This window comes from Staurois parvus, unplaced genomic scaffold, assembly GCF_062004578.1.
Source record: "Staurois parvus isolate SC_StPar_1 unplaced genomic scaffold, SC_StPar_1.0 ptg000237l, whole genome shotgun sequence".
Taxonomy (NCBI): domain Eukaryota; kingdom Metazoa; phylum Chordata; class Amphibia; order Anura; family Ranidae; genus Staurois; species Staurois parvus.
This window is the reverse complement of record NW_028318033.1, coordinates 4,227,763-4,252,318: the sequence shown is the minus strand read 5'-3', so window position 1 is coordinate 4,252,318 and position 24,556 is coordinate 4,227,763. Positions and strand designations below refer to the sequence as shown.

Below are 24,556 nucleotides of genomic sequence, written 5' to 3'. Positions count from 1 at the left end.
ATAACACACACTCCAAAATTATGTGGAAATCCCATGGACTGAGATGTCCAAAAAGCTCAGTTGGGTGTGACAGGTGTCCACAAGCCTTTGGCCATATGGTATTAATGAAATGCCATCATAATATAATATGGTGCAGGAAGCAAGTAAAATGGGGAAATCCTTTTCTAAATCTATCTTAGGTAAACCTTGAAATTATCTTTAATGGGTGTGTGCTTAAAATACTTAATATCATAACCGTGAATAGTTCCAGGGCTGAATCCAGATATGGGTTGCCCTGAGTGTGTAGGAGAATGGTCACATTAAATTGTTACTAAGCCCACAACAGTAAAATCAGTCCTTATATGCAGTAAAGCATGCTTGTTATACTCACTGTGGAATTGAAGGGTTTAATCCTCTGCATTGTGTAAAAAGAATGTTTGATCCTGTCTTCTCTAATCCTCCCCTTATTTAAAAAAACAATTCTATTACCTGCATGGAATTTTCAATTTTCTACCAGTACTTGCATGGGTTTCCTTTGAGTACTCTAGTTTCCTCCCACACTCTAAAGACTGCTGTTACTTTAATTGATGCCTGTCTGCATGTCCCCAATATGTGTGTATGCATGTGAGGTAGGGACCTTAGATTGTAATTTGTTGAGGATGTATGGACAGCAAAGTGGCTAAATGGCTAGCTCTTCCGCTGGCAGTACTAGGGTTGTTGGTTCCAATCCCAACCATGGCATCACCTGCGTGGAGTTTGCATGTTCTCCCTGTGCCTGCATGGGTTTCCTCCGGTTACTCCGGTTTCTGCCCACACTCCAAAGACATGCTGGTAGGTCAATCGGATCCTGTCTAAATTGGCCCTAGTATGTGTATATATGAATGTAAATTAGGGACTTTAGGTTGTACGCCCCTTGAGGGTCAGGGACTAACGTGAATGTAAAATCTATATGTAAAGCGCTGCATAAATTGATGGCGCTATATAAGTACCTGTAATAAATAAATAATAAAAGGATGGGGACTCATGTGAATGTGTTAAACTGTTGGCGCTGTATAAATACCTGTAATTAATACATTTTAAAAAGTGTCAGCTAGACCCCCCCCAACCAGGTGTCTACATGCCTTTTCCCAAGGAGGGAATGATTGCAACTTATGATGCAACTTTTTTCTGTGCTGGTTGTGCCTTTGCAGTAATTCTCAATGGACTTGAATGGAGCTGCACTCCTACAGTAGTCACGCTACAATTAAAGCAAAATGAATGATGCTTGGTTCTGTTCAGCCTGTAATTTTATATAATATGTTTTGGCATAGTGTTGTATGTCTGTATAAAAATGCCGGTTACATTTAGAACCTGAGTACACACTAGCAGAGCAGGAGAGCTGTGTGCGTCAGCAGTCTCTGGAAAGGAGAGACCTCTCCAGGATTTTTCTGCTGGCTGCAGGAGTTTTAGGGTCCGGTTTGCACTGACAGCCACAGGAAAGTTAAGCTACTTAAGGCAGTCTGTTTATGAAGGGCTGACAGCTTTATGGCAAGCATTAACAGATTGAATGTTTATTGGGGCAAATGTTTGTACGGAGGATTAGCCTAGAAACCTGGGCTCCGGCCTTTAGACATTTGCAAATACTCTCAGGGATCAGATGGTGTTAAATTTTCCTTTCTTAGTTTCCATCAGAGTGCCCTTTACGTGCCACTAGTGTTGTCTCTTCAGGACTGTTCTGTGCAGTGTCAGATTCAGATATTAATGATGATTTCCAGAATACATTTTATTTCAGATTTCTATTAGATAGAGTTTAGAATCTAATAAATGGATGAAAAGTGAGCGCTCTAAAATCAGCGGCCAATGCACTCAAGGTAATCACAGCAAACCTCATAAGATAATAAATAAATAAAAGTGCAGCGCTAAATGTTAGTAGATAAATGAATAATAAAATGTCCCAAAAACATATTATAAACGCATGAATAAATAGTTAATAAAATATATAGGTAATCCACTTGATGTCGCAGTATACCAAGGCAAGTAGTTGCTGGGGCAAATGATAAAATTGCACACTCACCGGACGCGCATAGGTAATGCGCATGTAATCAATATCCAACCAGGTCACTTAGGAAGGTGGAATAGGTGAGCATCTATCTAAAGGTGGAAAATCTTGTCTTGGTGGTAAGTGATTAAAACTGCCAGGTCCAGAGGTCCCCTTAAGGTTGGATGGGTGCACAGACTGGATACAGGGCTCCCTCCCTCTGGTGGTAGTGGATAGTAATGGGATATCCTGGAAATTAATTAGCTCCAATGGGAGCCAAAAAGATGCCCATAGTGTAGCATTGTTAAAAGGACGTTATTCAGACAATGCAGTGGTAAAACAGGGTAGTATACACTCCATGTATGTCAGAAATGATGTAGAGTAGTACTAACCCCTTATTAAAGATGGCCGCCGGGCCTCCTCGTAGCTCCAGGCAGCAGTGATATCATGCTTTGTTGACTCCTCCTTGTTTAGAGTTTAGAATCTGGCAGTCCTCTTGCCATGCATTTTCCCACAAGCTAAATCTATGATCCCAAACAAGGCTAATCCAACCGAGAGGTCAGGTCACAAGCATGCATTAGGTGGCACTCTCTAGAGGCAGCTAAGATAGGGTGAGTGTGCAGAATGTTCACCTCTTGTTTACTTGAATAGCAGAGTCCAACAAAAGGGCAATCAATTTATGTGCTGACAAAGCCTGCTGATAGAAGGAGAGAGAAAGGTGTCAGAGAGATCAGCGATTAAATCAAAGGTTGAGGACTGCACTTCTTCCAGTGTTGGATCGTGGTCACCTTGAGCCTAAAGGCCAGTTCACACCACAGAAACACAGTCTGGTGTTTTTTTATGTGTTTCTGATGCGGTGTTCCTCTTGTTTTTTCTTTTTATCACATTTTCTTAATTTTCCTTTTTTTGTGTAATGCATTTTTTACGCATTTTCATGAGTTCCAGTGCCTTTTTGATGTATTTTGCCACCTTCTAGTACAGTTCCTTGCAGAAAAAAATGCAGCATGTTCTACTTTTGTTGACTGTACTGGAACACAGTGTACTAGTGCCATTGGAATCCATGTAACCTACTGTCCATGCGTTTTGATGCAGAAAAAAACACACAGGACTGCATGTGGTGTGAACTGCACCTAAGTATCTGTGCAGCCACTTGTGACGCATATTGTACACAAAATATCTTGCTTTTTATTTAGGCGGGAGTTCATTAACTATATCATTCAGGGACATTTACAGTTGAGACTGTAGTTAATCCTTTTTCCCTCTAGTGCCCAGTACTGGGACTGCTGCATAACTTCCTGTTAGCAGAGTTGATCCAATTCTTCTGATAGAAGAGGATCCTGGGACCTGTAGTCCTGTAGCTAATACATACTGTATTTCTAAATGCTGGTTGAACTACAACTACCAGAGAGCTGGGGAAGGAGAAGGATGCTGGGAGTGCAGATATATTCTCCAGCAAGGTACTGTCTCTTTCTTGGTGCAGGATTCAGAGCTGAACACAGGGGGACTGCCATTCTCCTCCAAAGACAGATTGTTGTCTACTACTGTGGGACTCTGCATACCAGTGTTGCACAGTGGTGACGACGATCGCTACACCAGGATCCTATTAGCTTCTCTGCATCAAGACTGTCACTGTCCAGTCTTCAGCCAGTCATCTCTGCTTGGCGTGCTGACAGGCCATCAGGCAGTAACTCTGCACTGCCCTGCAAACAATCAAGAGCCTTGTTCCCAGGAGGCCGTGCTATCCATGGGATTGGTGAGCAGGCAGATGCCTAACCTCTTTCTGGCAACACTCTAGAGACACTGCATGAAGACACCTTTACACCTCAGTACCAAGAGATCTATGCTTTGAGCGCTTACCACAACCTATCTGTTAACTTCATCGAATTATCATTACTCATTACTGTATATGGGTCCCACCATTGCTAGCAGAAGACAACAGCTACTATCACATCAGAAATTTTAACATCTCAGGGCTCAAGTTGCTCTTTCTATTTAAAGGGACCTCTTCGCATCTAGGCCATTGTTATTCAATTTGGAGTGTCTATACCAGGGGTGGGCAAACTTTTTGACTTGAGGGCCGCAATGGGTTCATATATTGGACCCGGGGGCCGGACCAAGAGTAGATGAATGATGTGTATGTGTGAAATAATATAAATTAAAGTAAAATTTGTAACATTTCATCCCCCATAGTACTATTCCCCTCAAGTAGAAAGCCAAGTCCCCCCTGTGTCAATTTACTTACCTTTGCTCCGCGCGTTCCTCTCGCCGTGTTCCCGCGCCGTTCCGGTCTTCAGGGCGGACTGTGAGAGGAGCCTAGCTCCCCTCACGTTCGTCATGCTGCCCCGCCTACACACATCCTGACAGCCAATCACTGGCTATCAGGATGTGAGTGGCAGCGAGACTGGCCAAACATTGCATTTGAGCGCGCTGAATGATGCAAATGTTTGCCTGCCCTGGCTGTTTTTTTTTTGTATCACGCTCCGCGGGCCGGATTAAAAGGTCCGCCGGGCCATAGGTTGCCCATTCCTGGTCTATACCCATTTATGTCAGAGCAATATATATATAAATATACATATATTTATATTTAGATAATTCATTGCATTTTCTATTGTGATGCTGGTGGCCCAGATGGAGCTGATAAGTCAACAAGCCTTTTCTCCCCCCTCCTGCTGCTGGTGTTTCAGTTACATAGTTACAACATATCATTTGTGACTGTATAATCTGTTAACCATTGCTATTTGGTTATTTCCATTTTATCAGTGTTTTGCTTTTACTGTATGCGTTAACTGCGGATGTACCTCCTAAACATACATTCTGTGGTCTATTCTTTTGAACAATCCTAATAGAGAGGTGTTACCAAAGGATTGTGTCTGTTGCATTATTATTTCATACTTTTAACCATTGCCGCCCGCCCTATGGCCGAATGGCGGGCGGCAAATGTCATCAGCGTTCCGGGTGGATGCCATATGGCATCCTCCCGCACATGCGCAGATTGCGCTCCTGCAGAGTGGCGCAGTGGCGCGATCTGTCACCGGCCGTGTACCTCAGACACGGCCGATGACAGATCTGAGTATCGGCCCCGTTGCCGGTACCATGTGACCTGCTGTGACCAATCACAGCAGGTCACATGACAGTTGTATACAATGGTTGGCTTCATTCATGCCATCCATTGTACACTAGTGTCTAGCTGTGAATGGTCACAGCTAATCACATGCACATGTCATGTGATTAGCTGTGGCCAATCACAGCTAAGCACAAAAAAAAAAAAAACCCTGAATGAATCAATGTCATTCAGGTAAATGCTTGCTTATAGCAAAGTAATTCTTTGCTATAAGCAAATTGTGTAAAAAAAAAAAAAATACTGATCACTTCCCCAAAGTATTACAATGTTACTATGGTAACATTGTACTACTTTTGTCATAGTGAAATATAAAAAAAAAATCTTAAACAAAAGAAAAAAAATTTAATAAAATAAAAAAAAAATATATATATTTTTTTTCATACTGTCACCAGTCAGTGTCCCTGATCACCACCATGCCAGTTATATGATGACGCTGTACTGCACTGGTGACAATATGTAAAAAAAAAATAGTGAAACTAATTTTTTTAATTTTTTCATTTTCTGAAAAATTATGACAAAAAAATACAACTTCAAAAAACTCGCCATGCCTCTTATGAAGTACGTCGGACTTTCTACTTTGCAAAAAGGGGTCATTTGGGGGATATCTGTACTGTTCTGACATTCTTGGACCTCAAGAAATTAGATTGGCTGTCAGTACTTCAGGATTGATCAATATTCAGATCTATGCCATAGTTTGTGAACTCTATAACTTTCCTACAAACTAAAAAATACATCCTAATTTGGGTTATTTTCACCAAAGAAATGTAGCAGAATACATCTCGGCCTAAATTTATGAAGAACAATTATTTATTTGCAAACTTTTATAATAGAAACAAAGAAAAACTTTTTTTTTTTTCAAAATATTTGGTCTTTTTTTGTTAATTTAGCAAAAAATAAAAACCCCGGCAGTGATTAAATACCACCAAAAGAAAGCTCTAGTTGTGTGAAGAAAATGATAACATTTTAGTTTGGGTACAATGTTGTATGACCGCGCAATTGTCATTCAAAGTGTGAGAGCGCTGAAACCTGAAAACTGGCCTGGACAGGAAGGTGTAAAATTGCCCGGTATTGAATTGGTTAAAATATGTCTGAAAGTTTCGGGAGGCTTGCAAGGTCAGGACAACCACTGGGGACAAGCATTATCAAGCGGCCCCTGCGAGGGTAGCGCTACACCTGTATTATTTTTTTCTTCCATATAAAAGTTAGCTTCCCATTTCTTTCCTTTTAAAGGTTCATTGTGGGATTCATCTGCCTAGGAAATCACATTGTCAGTACAGCTCTGCCCTCAGCGTCTTTTTGCCTGGCATCAGAAAGACATTAGCAGGAGGCTGCCATCTCTCCTGCCAGTTTTTCACAACAGAAGCATTTGTTCTTTTTTGTGAAGGCAAGCAAATATTTCTAATGCAGGTAAAGCCAGGTAGCAGAAGATTTATTGTGTGTCAACATCTAAGAGGAGGGGGAGGAAGAATTACGTAAGCAAATATGGGCAGTGGGTGCGGACAGATCGCTTATACTGACAGGAGGATAAAGTTGGCTAGGAGGTGAATGTGAGGCCGGGACTTTGTTATACTGGGATCCGGTCCTGCTACTGATGTCCCAGATTATATCATTTCCAAGACTTTATTCAATGGGAACTATGTATGGCTAATGTCAGGGTTCATCAGTAAAGAAGCACAAAGGGCATTAATAACTGGGATATATAATAATGTACAATAATAACTGGTATATACAGTATAATAATATAATGGGTATGCACCTAACCAGAAACTACCTTCCATTAATCTCATAATGGTAAGCTGAACTTTTATTTGCTGCAAAAGATTACTGCATGGTGCAAAGTTCACTTTAAAAAAATAATAAATGCACATTTTTTGCAGGTAAAAAATGTACCTTTAATATTTTTTTATTAGGAGCCTGTAAAGCATTGTACTTGCGATCACCAGATCGTGGGTGCAGTGTCAGGTTCCTGCAGACTGTCAGCGTAGCTGTCTACCCATATCTTACATATGGGCAGGCAGTTACTGAAGTCCAGGAAGATCAATGAACATCAATGTAGCTCACTCACCAGCACCCTTGTAGCTCTGTGAGAACTACAAGCCATCAGCTGCAATAGCTGATAGTAGTTGTAGTTCATTCACTCACAGAACTCTGTGAGTGCATGATGCGTCCAGGTGGGCAGAGCCCTGTACGGCTGCTCTGTATTTGAATTGTGACAGCAAGTGCGTAGAGAGGATTCCCTACCTGCTGGCACAATGGGGATCAGAGGGTGCAGGGCTGCTGATTTATTAACATCAGGGGCGGACTGACCATTTGGAAACCCGGGCACTGCCCGAGGGCCCGGTGTCAGTAGGGGGCCCCATGAGATGCACCTGTTACCTTTTTCATAGGCTTTTTTGAGTTTGGGCAAGGACACAGGGGCCCCATGATCCCCTATTGCCCAGGGACCCCATGAGTTGTCAGTCCAGCCCTGATTAACATGTTACATGCTCTGAATACAGGTGTAACTTGTAACAAGGGTGAACTTATCCTTTAATTACTCAATAGATGGCACTAATGCTTGAACTGCAAAAACTAATTGCAGATTGTTTGTTGTGTTTGTATAGTAAGAACAAAAAAAAAAGTAGTGTAGAGGGAAAAACCTTATAGAGCCTGATTCAATTTGCTCCTAAATAAACAAAAGTTATTCTAGGTCCCCAATGGCAATTGGATACTTCACAGATTAACGTTCTACAGCAACAGTTGTCAATTTATGAGCTTAAGGGGGCCTCAAATGCATCCCTTGACATCACCAAAGGGCTGAATGTAATGTTCAATATATATAATGCTTTAGAGGACTGTCAGAAACTGCAGACCTAAGAGAGGAATAAAGGGGTCAGAGTGTGGACATGCCACATTTTTTGTCTGGGGATATGCTGCAGAAGACAATATGAAATTATATAAAGAACATGTTACGTAAGGCTAGTAAAGATCAATGCTGTCATCCTAATCAATGTTCCCATTATAAAATGCTGAAGTCAAAGAATCGTACATCATGTATAAAAGGGCCACATGCCCTTAGGCAGCAGGTTGGGCTCCAGAGTTTTACAGTGCTATTTGTACCTGATTGGACAATGTGATAACCACCTCTCTCTAAAATAAGACACACAACCTCATTTATTAGAACTAAAGACAAAAATATTTTGTGCTACGAGACATTAGTCATTGAATTGTAAGAAAAGTTGAAATTGAAGTGCCACACCACTATTAAGAGGTCCAGATACAACTTTATTCCATTAAAGGTCAGGGGTATAAATTGAGAAGTAGCCAACACTTTTCGGGGGTCCAATTGCTCCCTTCATCAGGGCTTGACTGGCAATAAAGTGAACAGACCAGGAGTGAACTGGACCTACAATGGTATTTATTCCAGTGTGAATTAACCACTTGCCGCCCTGCCACTGTAGAAATTCGGTGGCAGGGCGACACGGGCAGGCAAAACCACATTTTAAAACGTGTGTTTTGTAAACAGATAGGGGGCGCCGGTCACCGTTGCGGATGGCAGTCGCCGGGTCACAGCCGGTCCTTACCGGCTGTTTCCCGGTGATCGGCGGCAAGCAGTGACAGACAGCACAGCTGCAGTAGATATGCTGTCTGTCACTTCCCTGACAGCTCGAGGACGAGCTAATCGAGAAAGAAGAGTTTCTCGATCAGCGGTGTCACCCCCTCCCCCTAGTAAAACACTCCCCTCACTCCTATAACCCTTCCCTGCAAAATAAAGTTAACCCCTTCCTCCCCAGTGCCATTAGTACAGTGTCAGTGTTTTTTTTTTTTTTGCACTGATCACTGTATTAGTGTTTTTGGGGATGTCAGTGACCCCAAGTCAGTACCCCCCAATGTCAGAATGTCCGCAGCAGTCCCGCCATAAGTCGCTGGTTGCTGCCATAAGTCCCTGATCGCCACCATAATTCGCTGATCGCCGCCATTATTAGTATATAAAAAAAAAACCTAAAAATCCCAGTATCTTTCCCGCCATTTGTAAACGCTATAACTTTCACGTAAACCAATTAATTTACACGTATTGGGTTTTTTTTTTTTTTAGCAAAGACATATCGCAGAATGCATTTTGGCAGAAATTTATGACTAAATTTGATTTTTGCATTTTTTATTTACTGGACATGTTTTATAGCAAAAAGTCCAAAATATTGTTTTTTTTTCCTCAAAATTGTCAGCCTTTTTTTTTATAGCGCAAAAAATAAAAACTGCACAGGCAATCAAATACCACCAAAAGAAAGCTCAATTTGTGGGGAAAAAAAGATGTAAATTTTATTTATATACCGTATTGCATGATCGCGCAATTGTCCGTTAAACTAGCTTAGCACTGTATAGCAGAAAAATGGAGTAAATTGTAGTATTTATACCATAGTTTGTAGATGCTATAACTTCCACACAAAGCAATCAATATACACTCATTGGGATTTTTTTTACCAAAAACATGTAGCAGAATACATTTTGGCCTAAATTTATAACCAACTTTGAGTTTACTATATATTTTTTATAGCTAAAGTAAAAAATATTGTTTTTCTTCAAAATTTTTGGCCTTTTTTTGTTTATAGCGTTAAAAATAAAAAGCACACAGGTGATCAAATACCACCGAAAGAAAGCTCTATTTATGTGAAAAAAAGGACGTAAATTTCGTTTGGGTGCAGCATTGCATGACCGCGCAATTATCAGTTGAATTAGAGTAGCAAAAAGAGGCCTAGTCATTAAGGGGGTAAATCCTCTGGAGCTCAAGTGGTTAAAAGCAAAGGCCTAATCAGCAGCTTGTTTGGCAGTCATTGAATGAGATTATCTGTAGAAGATATAGGCAGCATGTATGGTACCATGTATTCGCACATATACTGTATACTGTACATCTGCACCTGATTACTACTTTCATCATAACATCATTTTTGTAACTAAGGCCCTTATGGAGCTTAGAACTGCTCATTTTTTAATCACTTTTATTACTTTTTTAATTGACAGATGATTAATCACAGAATTTGGCCTTACAAAGGTGTCTGTTTATGCACCAGCGGTAATAGATCGCTGCTCAGTTCTCCGGCATTCTCGGAGAACACAGTTCTCCTGTGAATGCAGTTTATGAAGCATATGTAGATCAGTTCTCCAAACGAAGGGAGAACGGTCTACAAACGTTGGAGAACGGTCTACAAACACTGGAAAACGGCTGATTTTACTATAATCTCTCGAGATTACAGTAAAAGATCAGTTTACTAAGCAGAGGTAAATTATCGCTGCTTAGTTTGCGGTCCCTCCGATTCTCCAGCTCTGGGCTGGAGAATCTGGAGGGAGAACACAGATCTCCAGTGAAGGGCTGAACATGTTCTCCGCTGATCTCCTGAGTGTCATAAACTGTGAATGACCAGAGAATAGCTGCGATCCTCTGAATCGCAGCTATTCTCTGTGGCATAAACGGACACCAAAGTCAGAACAACTCTATCAAATGTTGGACTACAAAAAGTAATTGCAAGTGCACTAACACGTAGCAGCCAGTCTTATTGACCACAAATTGCTGAAAAGTCATTTGTGTCTTTGGGTTAGTTCCCATTTGCATATTATCTTTTTTTTTCACTGCCTGTTAAAAAAGCTTGGAAGAGACTAAGATATGGAGTGTTAAAAATTCTAAAAACGAGAACGAGGAGATAGTGTGAGCTGGCCTCACACAGCTGTGAGGGTAAGAGCCCATCTATTTCCATGTTGCCCAGCCCTGATGACAGATAAATGATGAGGGCTGACAATGCTGAAAGAGAGAAGGGTCCTCTTCCCAGGTGTGTTGTTTGTTCTGTAATGCTCTGATGCCCGTCTTTTCTCAGGTCCCACATCTAATGGGCCTCGACCATTTTGTTTCTGCTGCTGTTTGTATTAGTTCAGGTTACTGCTACTTTATTCTTGTAGGCCCGCATCCTGCGTTCTCTCCCTGCTTTCTGTGGGGGGACAGGGAGGCTTTTAAGAAAATAAAGGAGAATCATAAATTTTAGTTGTCAAGGCTACATAGAATACAAGTTGGAAAGGTGGGGCTTACTGAGATATTTCTCTGGCAGAACGCAGGATGGTCCTCTGGCAGGTTTAGTGATAAATTAAAGGGAAAGGCATGCTTGTAATTTGTTCATACTAGTAACTGTGCCTTCTCCCAGTGATCGCTCATGCATTTATCAACATTATTGATGTATTGTTTATTTTAAGAGCAAGAGTTCACATATTATGTTTTACTCACTTTTTTTTTTGTAGAAGAGCCATTGCGCACACACAGGTGCAGTGACAATTTAAAGAAGATCTTAACCCGAACTAAATATACACTGCTCAAAAAAATTAAAGGAACACTTTGAAAACACATCAGATCTCAATGGGGAAAAATATCATGCTGGATATCTATACTGATATGGACTGGGTAATGTGTTAGGAACATAAGGATACCCCATCGTTTGATGGAAATAAATATATCAACCTACAGAGGACTATATTCAAAGACACCCCGAAAATCAAAGTGAAAAAATGGTGCAGCAGGCTAGTCCATTTTACTGAAATTTCATTGCAGCAACTCAAAATGGTACTCAGTAGTTTGTATGGCCCCCATGTGCTTGTATGCATGCCTGGCAACATCGGGGCAAGCTCCTAATGAAACGATGAATTGTGTCCTGGGGTATTTCCTCCCAGATCTGGACCAGGGCATCACTGAGCTCCTGGACAGTCTGAGGTGCAACCTGGCGTCGTCGGATGGACCGAAACATGATATGCCAGTGGCTTTCTATTGGATTTAGGTCAAGCAAACGTGGGGGCCTTTCATTGGTATCAATTCCTTCATTCTCCAGGAACTGCCTGCATACTCTCGCCATATTAGGCCGGGCATTGTCATGCACCAATAGGAACCCAGGACCTACTGCACCAGCGTAGGGTCTGACAATGGGTCCAAGGATTTCATCCCAATACCTAATGGCAGTCAGGGTGCCATTGTCTAGTCTGTAGAAGTCTGTGTGTCTCTCCATGGATATGCCTCCCTAGTCCCTGACCGACCACCAAAACGGTCATGCTGAACAATGTTACAGGCAGCAAAATGTTCTCCACGGCTTCTCCAGACCCTTTCATGTCTGTGTCATGTGCTCAGGGTGAACCTGCTCTCATCTGTGAAAATCACAGGGCACCAGTGGCGGACCTGCCAATTCTGGTGTTCAATGGCAAATGCCAATCAAGCTCTATGGTGCCAGGCAGTGAGCACAGGGACCTCAGGCCACCCTCATGAAGTCTGTTTCTCATTGTTTGGTCAGAGACATTCACACCAGTGGCCTTCGGGTGGTCATTTTGTAGGGCTCTGACAGTGCTCATCCTGTTCCTCCTTGCACAAAGGAGCAGATACCAGTCCTCCTGATGGGTCTTGAATTAAAATTTACGGAGGTCTGGTTATCAAAATTTCCTTCCAGCAGACAACTGAATCTCGTTAGTGCTATAACACATCACGGTACCCCCATACATTTTCGTCTTCAGTGTACCTTTCACATTGTAGTCCCCTTTACATCACAGTCCCCTTTTTAGAGGAGTCCCACAGTGTCCTCACTTCCCCTTCACATCACTGCCCCCCTTTACATTGCAGTACCCTTTACAGTGCATTTCCACTTAACGCAACACAGCACCCCTTAACAAAACACAGTTCCCCTTAACACGACACAGCACCCCTAACACAACACAATTCCCCTTAACACAACACAGTGCCGCTTAACACATCACAGCACTCTTAACACAATATGCTGGCTGAGCAGGAGATGCGGGAGAAGACACCTAGCCATGGCAGTGACATGACTGCGGTCTGGACAGAACTGTCACTCAGTCCTGTTGCGGACCATGGTCCACCATTTAGTGACCGCTGTTCTACAGCCTTGTCCAGCTCTCCCAGAGTAACTTTCTCCTGCAATCTCCTCTAAACTGTTGAGACTGTGCTGGGAGACACAGGAAACATTCTGGCAATGGGCTGTATTGATGTGCCATCCTGGAGGACTGCCTGTGCGACCTCTATAGGGTCCAGGTATCGCCTCATGCTACCAGTAGTGACACTGACCCTGCTGAAACTGATTAACAACCCCCTCTGCTACTTAACTGACCAGATCAATATCCCAGGAGTTCAATTGAATTGATGCTATCCTGATTAAAAAGTGTTCCTTTAATTTTTTTGAGCAATGTATTATAATTAGTTAAGGCATAGTAAATTATTAGCTATTTCCATATTTCTTAATACAACTTTTTTACTTTTTACTCCAGCCCTTTGACTTCCTACAGCTTGTTTTGTATCCACTTCCGGTTGCCCATTGGCACAACCACTTTTAGTCTCCAGAGTGTTACCACCTCGTTAACAAAAACATACTTTTACCATTGCAGAAATGTGATCAACCTGTCATCACCCAAGCCTTTGGGTTGTATTCTAATTTAAAGAAAAAGTTGGGCAACAAATTAGGTCAGTAGACAAATTTAGCAGGCTTTTTTCAGTGACAATTGTTTAATGTCCTGGTATCACAAGAACTGTAAGTGAGGGATTAATAAAACTTTTTTTTACTGGATTTAGGATTAAATGATTGGTTGAGATAACCAAATAAAAATGGTTATATTTTCAATTTATCTTTATCTATTAACAGGTTGCTTGGCTTCTACAAAGGAATCCTTCCTCCTATCCTGGCAGAGACTCCAAAACGGGCAGTAAAGGTAAGAAACCACTTCCACTGTTTTATGCAGATTTGTAAATCATTTAGTAGTTGCTATGAGCAGGAAAAATAGAATTAGAAAAATAGCAGGAGATATTCTATAAATAAGGCTGTCTCACCTTCAGTGACCAATCCGATGTACATTTTTTTTTTCAAAAAAAGGGCTTATCCGCAAATCATATCGGCGGAGGCTCTCACTTCAAAAATCAAATTGGCTAGGTGAACCAACTATAGGACACTTACTGATTCTGTGCCTTGCCAGAGAAATAGGACACCTCCCTTCTTTTTTTTTCTCTTCTCTTCCCTTTCCCCTTTCCTCTTTCCCCTTCCCCTTTCCCCTTCCCCTTCCCCCTTCCCCTTCCCCCTTTCCCCTTTCCCCTTCCCTTTTACCCTTTCCCCTTCTCCTTCCCCTTTCCTCTTTCCCCTTCCCCTTTCCCCTTCCCCTTCCCCCTTTCCCCTTTCCCCTTCCCTTTTACCCTTTCCCCTTCTCCTTCTCCTTCCCCTTTCCTCTTCCCTTTCCCCTTCCCCTTTCCCTTTCATTTCCCCTTTCCCCTTCCCCCATTTCATTTTGCCTAGTCTTGTCAGAAAACCCTTCCATATTATTTTTGTTTTCACTCTTGTGTGGTTAGTAGTTTTTTTTGTTTCCATGTTTGTTCTTTGTCTTGGGATATGAAAATTTAACCCACATGGATTATGTAAACCAAAAGGCTTACTGTACACAGCCAGTGAAAGGTAAATGGATTAAGGTTTTCCTTGTTCCTTTTTTTTTTTAAGGGTTAACTAGCAGTTGTCAGCTAACAGGGGAATTGACCTCTGACCGAATCATAAGAGACGTTTGTTAAATAAAAAGGAAACTAGAAATTCGTCTCCTGTTCTGTAAAACAAATTCTCTATTTACATGTCATGCAAAGCTTTGCTTTACCTGTGCTATTTACATAACGTTGAAATTACCATGGGAAGCAAATCAGAACTTTTGGCAGCTTTGCAAGGAGCACAAGAAGAACAGGAAAATTGACTGCAACCTTCAACTCTTTGTTTGTAATAAAGAATAAATTCCATTAACCATCTATCTACAAAAATGTTGTACCCAACTATACAATTGCTTTGTGCTGCCAGCAGACTAGAACAGGTCACTTCCTGTCACCTTGCTACATTTTAAAATAACCTTTCTGCTGCCAGTCTAGATTGCCAATTTTTTTAGTACTGACTGGCACAGAGGCGGTAGAGATTGCAAACTCTTGAGTTGGCCCATTGGGTTAACGACGATCACATTTTTTGGCAAAATGACTGACCAAATCATAATGGGCCTTGCACGCTGAAGCCAACAAAAAACCCTAAGGACTGAAGAAACCTTGGTGAGCAGTGCAAGATCCGAAATGCTCAAGAAGGCAAAGGCGCCACCAATGGTGTCTTGTGGGATATTTGGTAAAAAGCCGTAGTAGGATGGACGTACCTATTTTTGATCTCACTGGTTTGCAACATATATTTGATTATGCTTATGATTATTTGAAAATGAGGTAAAGGTCAGCACATCACAAAATGTGTTTCTTAGTTACTCATTAAAATAAATAAATAACAAACATGTCATACTTACCTGCTCTATGCAGCGGTTTTGCACAGAGAAGCCCCAATCTTCCTCTTATCGGTACCCCCGCCGATGCTTCTGACCCCTCTCTCCTGTCCCCAGAGCAAGTAGCTTGCTATAGGGACACTCAAGTTGGCTCGTTCTGCATGTCCATTCACACACAGAGCTGCGGCTCGGCCCCGCCCCTCTCTTTCCTCATTTGCTTACCTGGCTTCTGCTTCTGTCTCAGCCAATGAGGGAGGTGAGTCCCTGGAGAGTTGAGGCTCTTGTGCACATCGCTGGATCGTGATGGGGCTCAGGTAAGTATTAGGGATTGGGGGGGCTGAAGGGCCTCTGCACACAGAGGCCCCTTTTTTACCTTTATGCATAGAATGCATGAAGATGAAAAAAAAACTTGAGCCTTTACAACCACTTTAGGGTCACAGAATCAGAAGGAATTCTGAGACAACTGGGTTATACTGCTGACTACCAAAGAATTAGCAAACAAAAAAGTTATTTGTCAGCCAGGTATAACCCCTCTAACTTCCATCATTCTTCAGTTTTTTGCCACTGTTCCAGTAGAATGAACATGCGTTATTTCTCCTCACAGAAAAGCAAACCCATTCGTTTTGGTTTTTATCAAGATATTTTTTAACTCAATCAAGATTATTTGTTAGCTGCAGAGTTATCAGGGCAAATATTACAGCTTTCTAGACCATCTGATCCTCAGCAACACAGTGGAGGCTGTACCTGAAACATGACTTGAAGACAATGGAGCCTTCCTGTAATGTGAGCTTTGGGCGCTGGGCTCGGCTTGCTGTGCCCTCTACATGCCCAGTATACTGTACTAGTTAGCTGCAGAGAACTTTTTAGGTCAGAGCTATGATCCATATTTAAAGTATCTTGCGAGCCAGAAAACAAAAAAAGGTCTCCCTAATATACAACATAAAATATATGTCCTCTATATGGTCGGATCGCAAACATCTAACACATAACTACCAATGTGAGTGTTATACTTGGAGTCAATAAAGCCAATCTTTATAAAGGATAAAACACCATGTTGAGATCTTTTTCCTATGTGGAGAGCCGTATGGAGATGAGAGTATAGAGGAGTTGAATCCTCTGGAGAAGGGATCAATCCCAGAGCATATGTCAATAGAGGCGGATATCCATTGTTCCAAAGGAGGGAGTCCTAGTCAAGTAGGTTCCATAGGAGGAGAACCAAAAGCGCATATAGCCTAATTATAGGCAGAGAAGGAGGTGAGCGTACATCTGCACTAATGGGAGGATTCACAATCAGTCACGGATTCACATGCAATATGGATTGAAGATTAATTAACAGCACAAAGTCACTTTTTATTATTTGGGACACTGTTTTCACATATGCATTTATTAATTTATTTATGCACATTGATCATTTGAATAATTTTTTATAAGTGAAGTAATATTCATTCTTTAACCACAGTTATTATTTTAGTATAATCACGGAGGTTTTTTAATTTTAATATTAATTCAGTATATTTTTTATGTCATTTGATTTATTATATATATATTTTTTTATTTTTTTATTTTTATATTTTTTCTGCATATGGTTCTTAGGACATAGATAAAGTGATTCCATATATAAATTGGAGTGTTTTGGGAGCGCAACATTATAGGATTTTATTCACAGAGCTATGATCCACCCAGGTGTAGCCCTGCCCCTGAAGACTCCTTTGAAAGTATGCCTTCCTGAGGTGTTTGACTAAAATGTAACTGTGCTTGTTGCAGCAGGGCTCCCATCTGACCACCATTGGTTTATGTTACTGGGACTTTGCCCCTCTTGGGGCCTGGTATGGGTTGGTTTTCCCTTTTTTGATACATTTGAATGTGCCACAGACACTGGGGGAATTGCGCTGCAACACTATTGGATGTGTTGCATGTACCCTAGTTAATCCTACTATGCCACACTGGTCTTTGTCTCTGACTCAAGGCTCTAAATTTCTCCTCTCCCCCCACCTCAAAAAACAAGGGAAGTTCAGGTAAACTAAGATCTAACATGCACATAGGGTTCCCCGCTTCCCTAAAACAGCTCTGCATGGGCACGGTGCACAGATAGTCTATGCAGTCTATGTGTTGCCATAAAATACACACAAAATGCAGTTTGCAGGTGAAGAGCCTACTGGTGATATAAGCTTAAGATATTATTATTATTATTATTATTATACAGTATTTATAAAGCGCCAATAGTTCGCTCAGCGCTGTACATTACAAAGGGAGACAGAACATGTGACAGAACAATACCAATACAATGCAAAACATGAGGGGATCAAGGGCCCTGCTCTTTCGAGCTTACAATCTAGGAGGGAGGGGGTGGTGGCACAGGAGGAGATAGCTGTGGGGGATGGAGTGGTAGGAAGAGTGGAGGAGGTCGGCAAGTTAGCAGGGGGTGGGGTAGGCTTCCCTGAAGAGATGGGTTTTCAGGGTGCGCCGAAAGGAGAGGAGAGTAGGTGATAATCTGATGGGTTGGGGCAGGGAGTTCCAGAGGATGGGTGACACCCTGGAGAAGTCCTGGAGGCGGGCATGGGAGGAGGAGACCAGGGAACTAGAGAGAAGGAGGTCTTGTGAGGAGCGGAGTGTGCGTGCTGGGCGGTACTTGGATATTAGGTCGGTGATGTAGTTCAGGGCAGTATGGTGGACAGCTTTGTATGTCAGCGTTAGGATTTTGAATTTGATCCGTTGCACAATCGGAAGCCAGTGGAGGGATTGGCAGAGGGGGGTGGCGGAGACAGAGCGGTTGGAAAGGTGAATGAGTCTGGCAGCCGTGTTCAGGATGGACTGAAGAGGGGATAGCCAGCGGCGAGGCAGGCCAGTGAGGAGGGAGTTGCAGTAGTCGAGTCGTGATATGATGAGGGAGTGGATGAGCTGTTTAGTGGTTTCTGGGGTTAGGAACGTGCGGATTTTGGCGATGTTGCGGAGGTGGAGACTGCACGAGTTTGTTAAAGATTGGACTTGGGGCTGGAAGGATAGGTTGGAGTCCAGAATGACACCCAGTACTCTGGCCTGCAGGGCGGGTTTGATGGTAGCGTTGTTGGATGTGACGGAGAAATCAATGGGGGGTGGTGTCCGGGCTGGGGGGAAGACAAGAAACTCGGTTTTGGAGAGGTTCAATGTAAGGAAGTGGAGCGACATCCAGTCTGATATGTCACTCAGTAGGTGTGTGATTCGGGCTGAGACCAAGGGGGTGAGGTGGGGGGTTGAGAGATAGATTTGTGTGTCGTCGGCATAGAGGTGGTAGTTGAAGCCGTGAGAGTGTATGAGTTGGCCAAGGGAGGAGGTATAGTTGGAGAAGAGAAGGGGCCCGAGGACAGAGCCTTGAGGGACCCCAACAGAGAGGGGGAGTGAGGGGGAGGTGGTAGCATTATAGGTAACGCTGAAGGAGCGTTGTGACAGGTAGGATGAGAGCCAGGAGAGAGCAGAATCTCTGAGGCCGAGGGAGTGTAGTTTTTTGAGGAGGAGGGGGTGGTCGACTGTGTCAAAGGCCGCAGAGAGGTCAAAGAGTAGGAGCACTGAATAGTGGCCATTAGCTTTGGCGGTTAGCAGGTCGTTGGAGAGTTTGAGTAAGGCAGTTTCGGTGGAGTGTAGGGGACGGAAGCCGGACTGTAGGGGATCGAGGAGGTTGTTGTCGTTGAGGTGAGAGCATAGGCGGGTGTAGACAAGGCGCTCGAGGAGTTTAGATGTAAATGGGAGCAGGGAGATGGGTCTGAGGTTGTTCGGGTCATTGGGGTCCAGGGAGGGCTTTTTAAGCATGGGGGTGATGTGTGCATGTTTCAGAGGGGAGGGGAAAGTGCCTGAGGAGAGGGAGAGATTGAAGATGTGGGTGAGGGAGCGTAGGATGGAGGAGGAGGAAGGTCGTAGGAGTTGTGAGGGGATAGGGTCGAGGGGGCAGGTGGTGAGGCGGGCATCAGAGAGGATCTTGGAGACTTCCTCGATGGTAGTAAGGTCAAAGGTGTGGAGTGTTGGGAGAGCTTCAGTATGAGGAATGTAGGGTGGGGTGGAAGAGGAGGTCAGAGCAGTGGTGGGGCTGTGGGAGAGGGGTGATGAGGGGGTAGCTGAGTGAGGGTGAAGGGGGTGAGCAGCGACGAAGTCCCTGCGGGTTATGTCGAGGGGGAGGGGGGATAAGGGGGTAGCTGTGTGAGAGGGGACGGGTTGAGAGGGTGTGTGAGTTGCGGCAATGTCCTTGCGAATTGTGTCAATTTTGTTTTTGAAGTGATTGGCAATCTCAAGGGCAGTGAGTGAGGTGCTGGGTGGAGGTGGGGGTGGAGAGAGTAGAGAGTTGAAGGCAGAGAAGAGTCGGCGAGGATTGGAGGAGAGGGCCTTGATGAGGGTCAAGAAGTAGGCCTGTTTGGCAGCATGGAGGGAGGAGGTGTAGGTGTGGAAGGCAGATTTGTAGCGGATGAAGGCTTGTTGGGATTTGGTTTTGCGCCATAGTCGCTCCAGGGCACGACTTTGTTGTTTGAGGGTTTTGGTGTGATCAGTCTGCCAGGGCTGGAGCGGTCGGGGTCTGATGTTGCGTGTGGTTAAAGGTGCTAGTGAGTCGAGGGCTATTGAGAGCGCATTGTTGTAGGCGGTCAAAGCCAAGTCGGGGCAGGACAGGGGGAGGATGCGGTCGTGGAGTTGATCAGCTGCAGAGTGGAGGGAGGCAGGGTTAAGGTTGCGGAGGTTACTGCTTGTAGTAGTGTGACACTTGGAGGGGTAGGCATTGGAGGACGAGGAGATAGAGAAGGTGATCAGGTTGTGGTCAGAGAGAGGGAAGGGGGTGTTAGTGAGGTTGTGGGGAGCGCAGCGGTTGGAGAAGACAAGGTCCAGGATATTTCCGTCGGAGTGGGTGGTGGATTGTATGCACTGTGCAAGTGCAAAGGAGGAGGTTAGGTGGAGGAGACGGGCTGTGTCCGGGTTGTCGAGGTTGACAGGGATGTTGAAATCCCCAAGAATTATGGTGGGTAGCTCAGAGGAGAGGAAGAAGGGTAGCCAGGAGGAGATGTCATCCAGGAAGCGGGGTATGGATCCAGGAGGCCGGTATATCACAGCAATCTTCAGGGGGGTTGGGGAGAATAGTCGGAGGCAGTGGGCCTCGAAGGAGGAGAAGGATAGGGAGGGGGGGTTTGGGAGGACTCGGAAGGTGCTCTGCGGTGACAGGAGCAGACCAACCCCACCACCTTTACGACCGTTAGGCCTGGGTGAGTGGGTCCAGGTGAGACCTCCGTAGGAGAGTGCAGCAGGGGAGGTAGAATCAGTGGGCTGGATCCAGGTTTCCGTGATCGCTAGGAGGTTGAGGGAGCGGGAAACAAAGAGGTCGTGGATGGCGGTAAGCTTGTTGCACACCGAACGGGCGTTCAGGAGTGCACATGAAAACGGGGGGGAGATTTTAGGGAGCAGGGGGACAGATACTAAGTTGTGGGGGTTGCAGTAGGACGTGGAGGTGGGAGGGTGTTGAGCGGGTGAGGGAGGTGGAGGGCCAGGATTCGGGGAGATGTCCCCCGCGGCTAGGAGGAGGAGAAGGGTGAGAAAGGTGGCATGGGAGCGGGATGTGCAGGAGCGTGAGAAACTCCTAGTGGAGCTGTTGGGGTCAGTGGGAGAGCGGAGTAATAGGAGGAGGTGGTGGGTGCCATAGAGGGGTGAGGGAAGCAGTGAGGACACGATATACAAATGTTTGGGAGGGGCAGAGGGATATAGTGAATGGATTTTTGGGAACTGAGGAGAGGAAAATGAGAAGGAGGAGTGGAAGAGACCTTTTGGGGAGGTGAAGAGAGCAGTAGTAGGGAGATGATAGCAGTGAGGGGGAGATGTACAGGTTGTGAGGTGGAGCAGAGGGGTAAAGAAATGAGATTTGGGAACAGAGGGTAGTAATATGATAAGGAGAAGAGGGGTGTATTATATAAAGGTACACAGAGTGGGACTCAGGCATGTAAGAGGTTTCCCAGGGTGTTTGCTTGCAGTCTTCCAGCATGCAGTAGAGCTTCTTGCTGTTGTTGTGTCTTCCTGCTGCTTGAGTTCTTCTGCTTTAGTTCAACTGCTGCGTTTAACTGCTTCTTCTATGCACTCGTTCAAAGCCGCACTCAATCTGAAGCAGCACCCCATCGATATTTAAAATTGCAACAATACCTTGCAGAGCCAGCTTTTTTGTTGGCCAATGTTCAGTTCTCCTGTAAGCAGCAGTATAACCCAGTCATCTCAGAATTCCTTCTGACCCTGTATCCAGTAATGAGCTCTAAAAAATGGATTTTACAATAAGTCAAAAATCTATTTATCAGTATAGAAAACTTTTTCTATACCTTATAACTTTGGGCATCAATCCTTTAAAGTGGAACTTTACCCATAAAAACTTGATAAAAAACATGTTCTTTAGCAAGGAACATACATTCCACATTAATAATTATGCTACCAAAATGTACCGTGTACTGTAAATTACCTCCAGCATTGCTCCTGCCTATTCTTGATGGAGGCTGCCATTTTGCTGAAGCCCGGAGTCCCTGAGCAGCAGTAAATCCTTAGGCTATCAGCAGACTGGCTTCTACATTTTTGGCAAAAAATAGAGATCAACTGAGCATGTGCAGAGCAGGGTGAGGATGAGTGTGTTACTGGATTTTAAACAGTATAGAGTATACACTGTAATAGGTGAAAGGTATTCAGTGGGCATAAGATTTAAAGCAGAACTCCTGACGTTTTTTTTGTTTTTTTTTGATAGAGTAGAGCAGCGCAGCACTAGATCCTGTGTTGGATTTTTATTGCTAGCTATGTCCCTTCTAGATTCCCCTGCTCTTCCTGTCCTGGTTACCACACAAAAGATGAAGGGAATTATGCCCAATAGAAAACAAAGAGCAATATATAGCAGGCAGATTTTTTTCAACATTTATCCACTTTTTCCTATAAAAATTTTGACATTTTATTTTAAAATTCAGTGATTTCTCCAGGGTGGATAGAGGGTATTTAATTTGTAGGGCCTTTTGCCTAGAGGAGAAAAGGGCTTCTATCCAAGGTTTACTAAGAAGACTGGTTAACAAGATAATATTAATGGATAATTTAAAAAACTGAGTTTTAAAGCTTGTTGTCTTGGATCCTCTGGGATCTATGAGTAGCATGATATTTAATTATGTATATGCAATTTTTTAAAAAAATTTACCGCTCCCATGGCCCAAATATTAGAACCTATTTCAGATTTGACAGCTTTCTTTCCTTTCTGTAGGGGACCCTATAATAAATATATGTGTGTGTATATATATATATATATATATATATATATATATATATATACAGTTGCAAGAAAAAGTATGTGAACCCCTTGGGATTACGTGGAGTTTTGCATGAATTGGGCATAAAATGTGCTTTGAACGTCATCTAAGTCACAACAATAGAAGAACACAGTCTGCTGAACATAATACTACACAAACATTAGATGTTGCCATGGTTTAATTGCACATAACATGTAAACATTCACAGTGCAGGGAGGAAAAAGTATGTGAGGCCCTAGCTTAATGACTTCTCCCAGAGCTAATTGGAGCCAGGAGTGAGCCAACCTTGACTCCAATCAGTGTGATGATATTGGATGTGTTGCTGACAGCTGTCCTGCCCTTAAAAAACACACACCTGTTTTGGGTTTACTGGTTTCAAGAAGCACTGTCTGATGTGAACCATGCCTCGCAGAAAAGAGCTCTCAGAAGACCTATGATCAAGAATTGTTGACTTGCATGAAGCTGGAAAGGGTTACAAAAGTATCTCCAAAAGCCTTGATGTTCATGTGTCCACGGTAAGACAGACTGTCTACAAATGGAGAAAGTTTAGCACTGTTGCTACTCTCCCTAGGCGTGGTTGTCCTGTAAAAATTACTGCAAAAGCACAGCGCAGAATGCTGCATGAGGTAAAGAAGAATCCCAGAGTGTCAGCTAAAGACCTACAGAAATCTCTGGCACATGCTAACATTTTTGTTGACACATCTAAAATAAGGAAAACATTAAACAAGAATGGAGTACATGGGAGGACACCACGGAGGAAGCCATTGCTGTCCAAAAAGAATATTGCAGCACGTTTGAAGTTTGCAAAAGAGCACCTGGATGTTCCACAGCACTACTGGCAAAATATACTGTGGACAGATGAAACCAAGATTGAGTTGTTTGGGAAGAACACACAACACTATGTGTGGAGAAAAAAAGGCACAGCACACCAACATCAAAACCTCATCCCCACTGTAAAACATGGCGGAGGGAGCATCATGGTTTGGGGCTGCTTTGCTGCCTCAGGGCCTGGACGGATTGTTGTCATTGATGGGAAAATGAATTCCAGAGTTTATCAAGACATTTTGCAGGAAAATGTACGACCATCTGTCTGCCAACTGAAGCACCGCAGAGGATGGGTGATTCAACAGGACAATGACCCAAAGCATACAAGTAATTCAACAAAACAATGGCTGCAACAGTACAGAATACGCCTTCTGGAGTGGCCCAGTCAGAGTCCTGACCTCAACCCGATTGAAATGCTGTGGCATGACCTTAAGAGAGCGATTCACACCAGACATCCCAATAATATTGCTATACTGAAACAGTTTTGTGAAGAGGAGTGGTCCAAAATGACTCCAGATCGTTGTGCAGGTCTGATCTGCAACTACAGGAAACGTTTGGTTGAGGTTATTGCTGCCAAAGGAGGGTCAACCAGTTATTAAGTCCAAAGGTTCACATACTTTTTCCTCCCTGCACTGTGAATGTTTACATGTTATGTGCAATTAAACCATGGCAACATCTAATGTTTGTGTAGTATTATGTTCAGCAGACTGTGTTCTTCTATTGTTGTGACTTAGATGACGTTCAGAGCACATTTTATGCCCAATTCATGCAAAACTCCACGTAATCCCAAGGGGTTCACATACTTTTTCTTGCAACTGTATATATATACATACATACTGGTTACTCCCATTCTCAAAAAACCCTCACTGGATCCCACCTGTTTGAATAACTTAAGACCCATCTCCCTGCTCCAATTTACCTCCAAGCTTCTCGAGCGCCTTGTTCACAACCTTATAAACTGCTACCTCACCGACAACAACCTTCTTGATCCCCAACAGTCTGGCTTCCGCCCCCATCATTCCACAGAAACTGCCCTACTAAAACTCACTAACAACCTGCTAA

The 24,556-nt window shown here is 43.5% G+C and overlaps 1 protein-coding gene across 3 annotated transcripts in view; it reads left to right on the top strand.

Annotated features, from left to right (window-relative positions):
- Nucleotides 1-24,556, top strand: part of SLC25A21 (solute carrier family 25 member 21) — a 533,123-nt gene that overhangs the window by 361,599 nt on the left and 146,968 nt on the right. For all 3 annotated transcript variants that reach the window (XM_089680272.1, XM_089680270.1, XM_089680271.1), the window contains exon 5: nucleotides 13,769-13,835. In XM_089680272.1, the coding sequence (XP_089536398.1) occupies nucleotides 13,769-13,835 (67 nt within the window). The remainder of the gene's footprint in view (nucleotides 1-13,768; nucleotides 13,836-24,556) is intronic.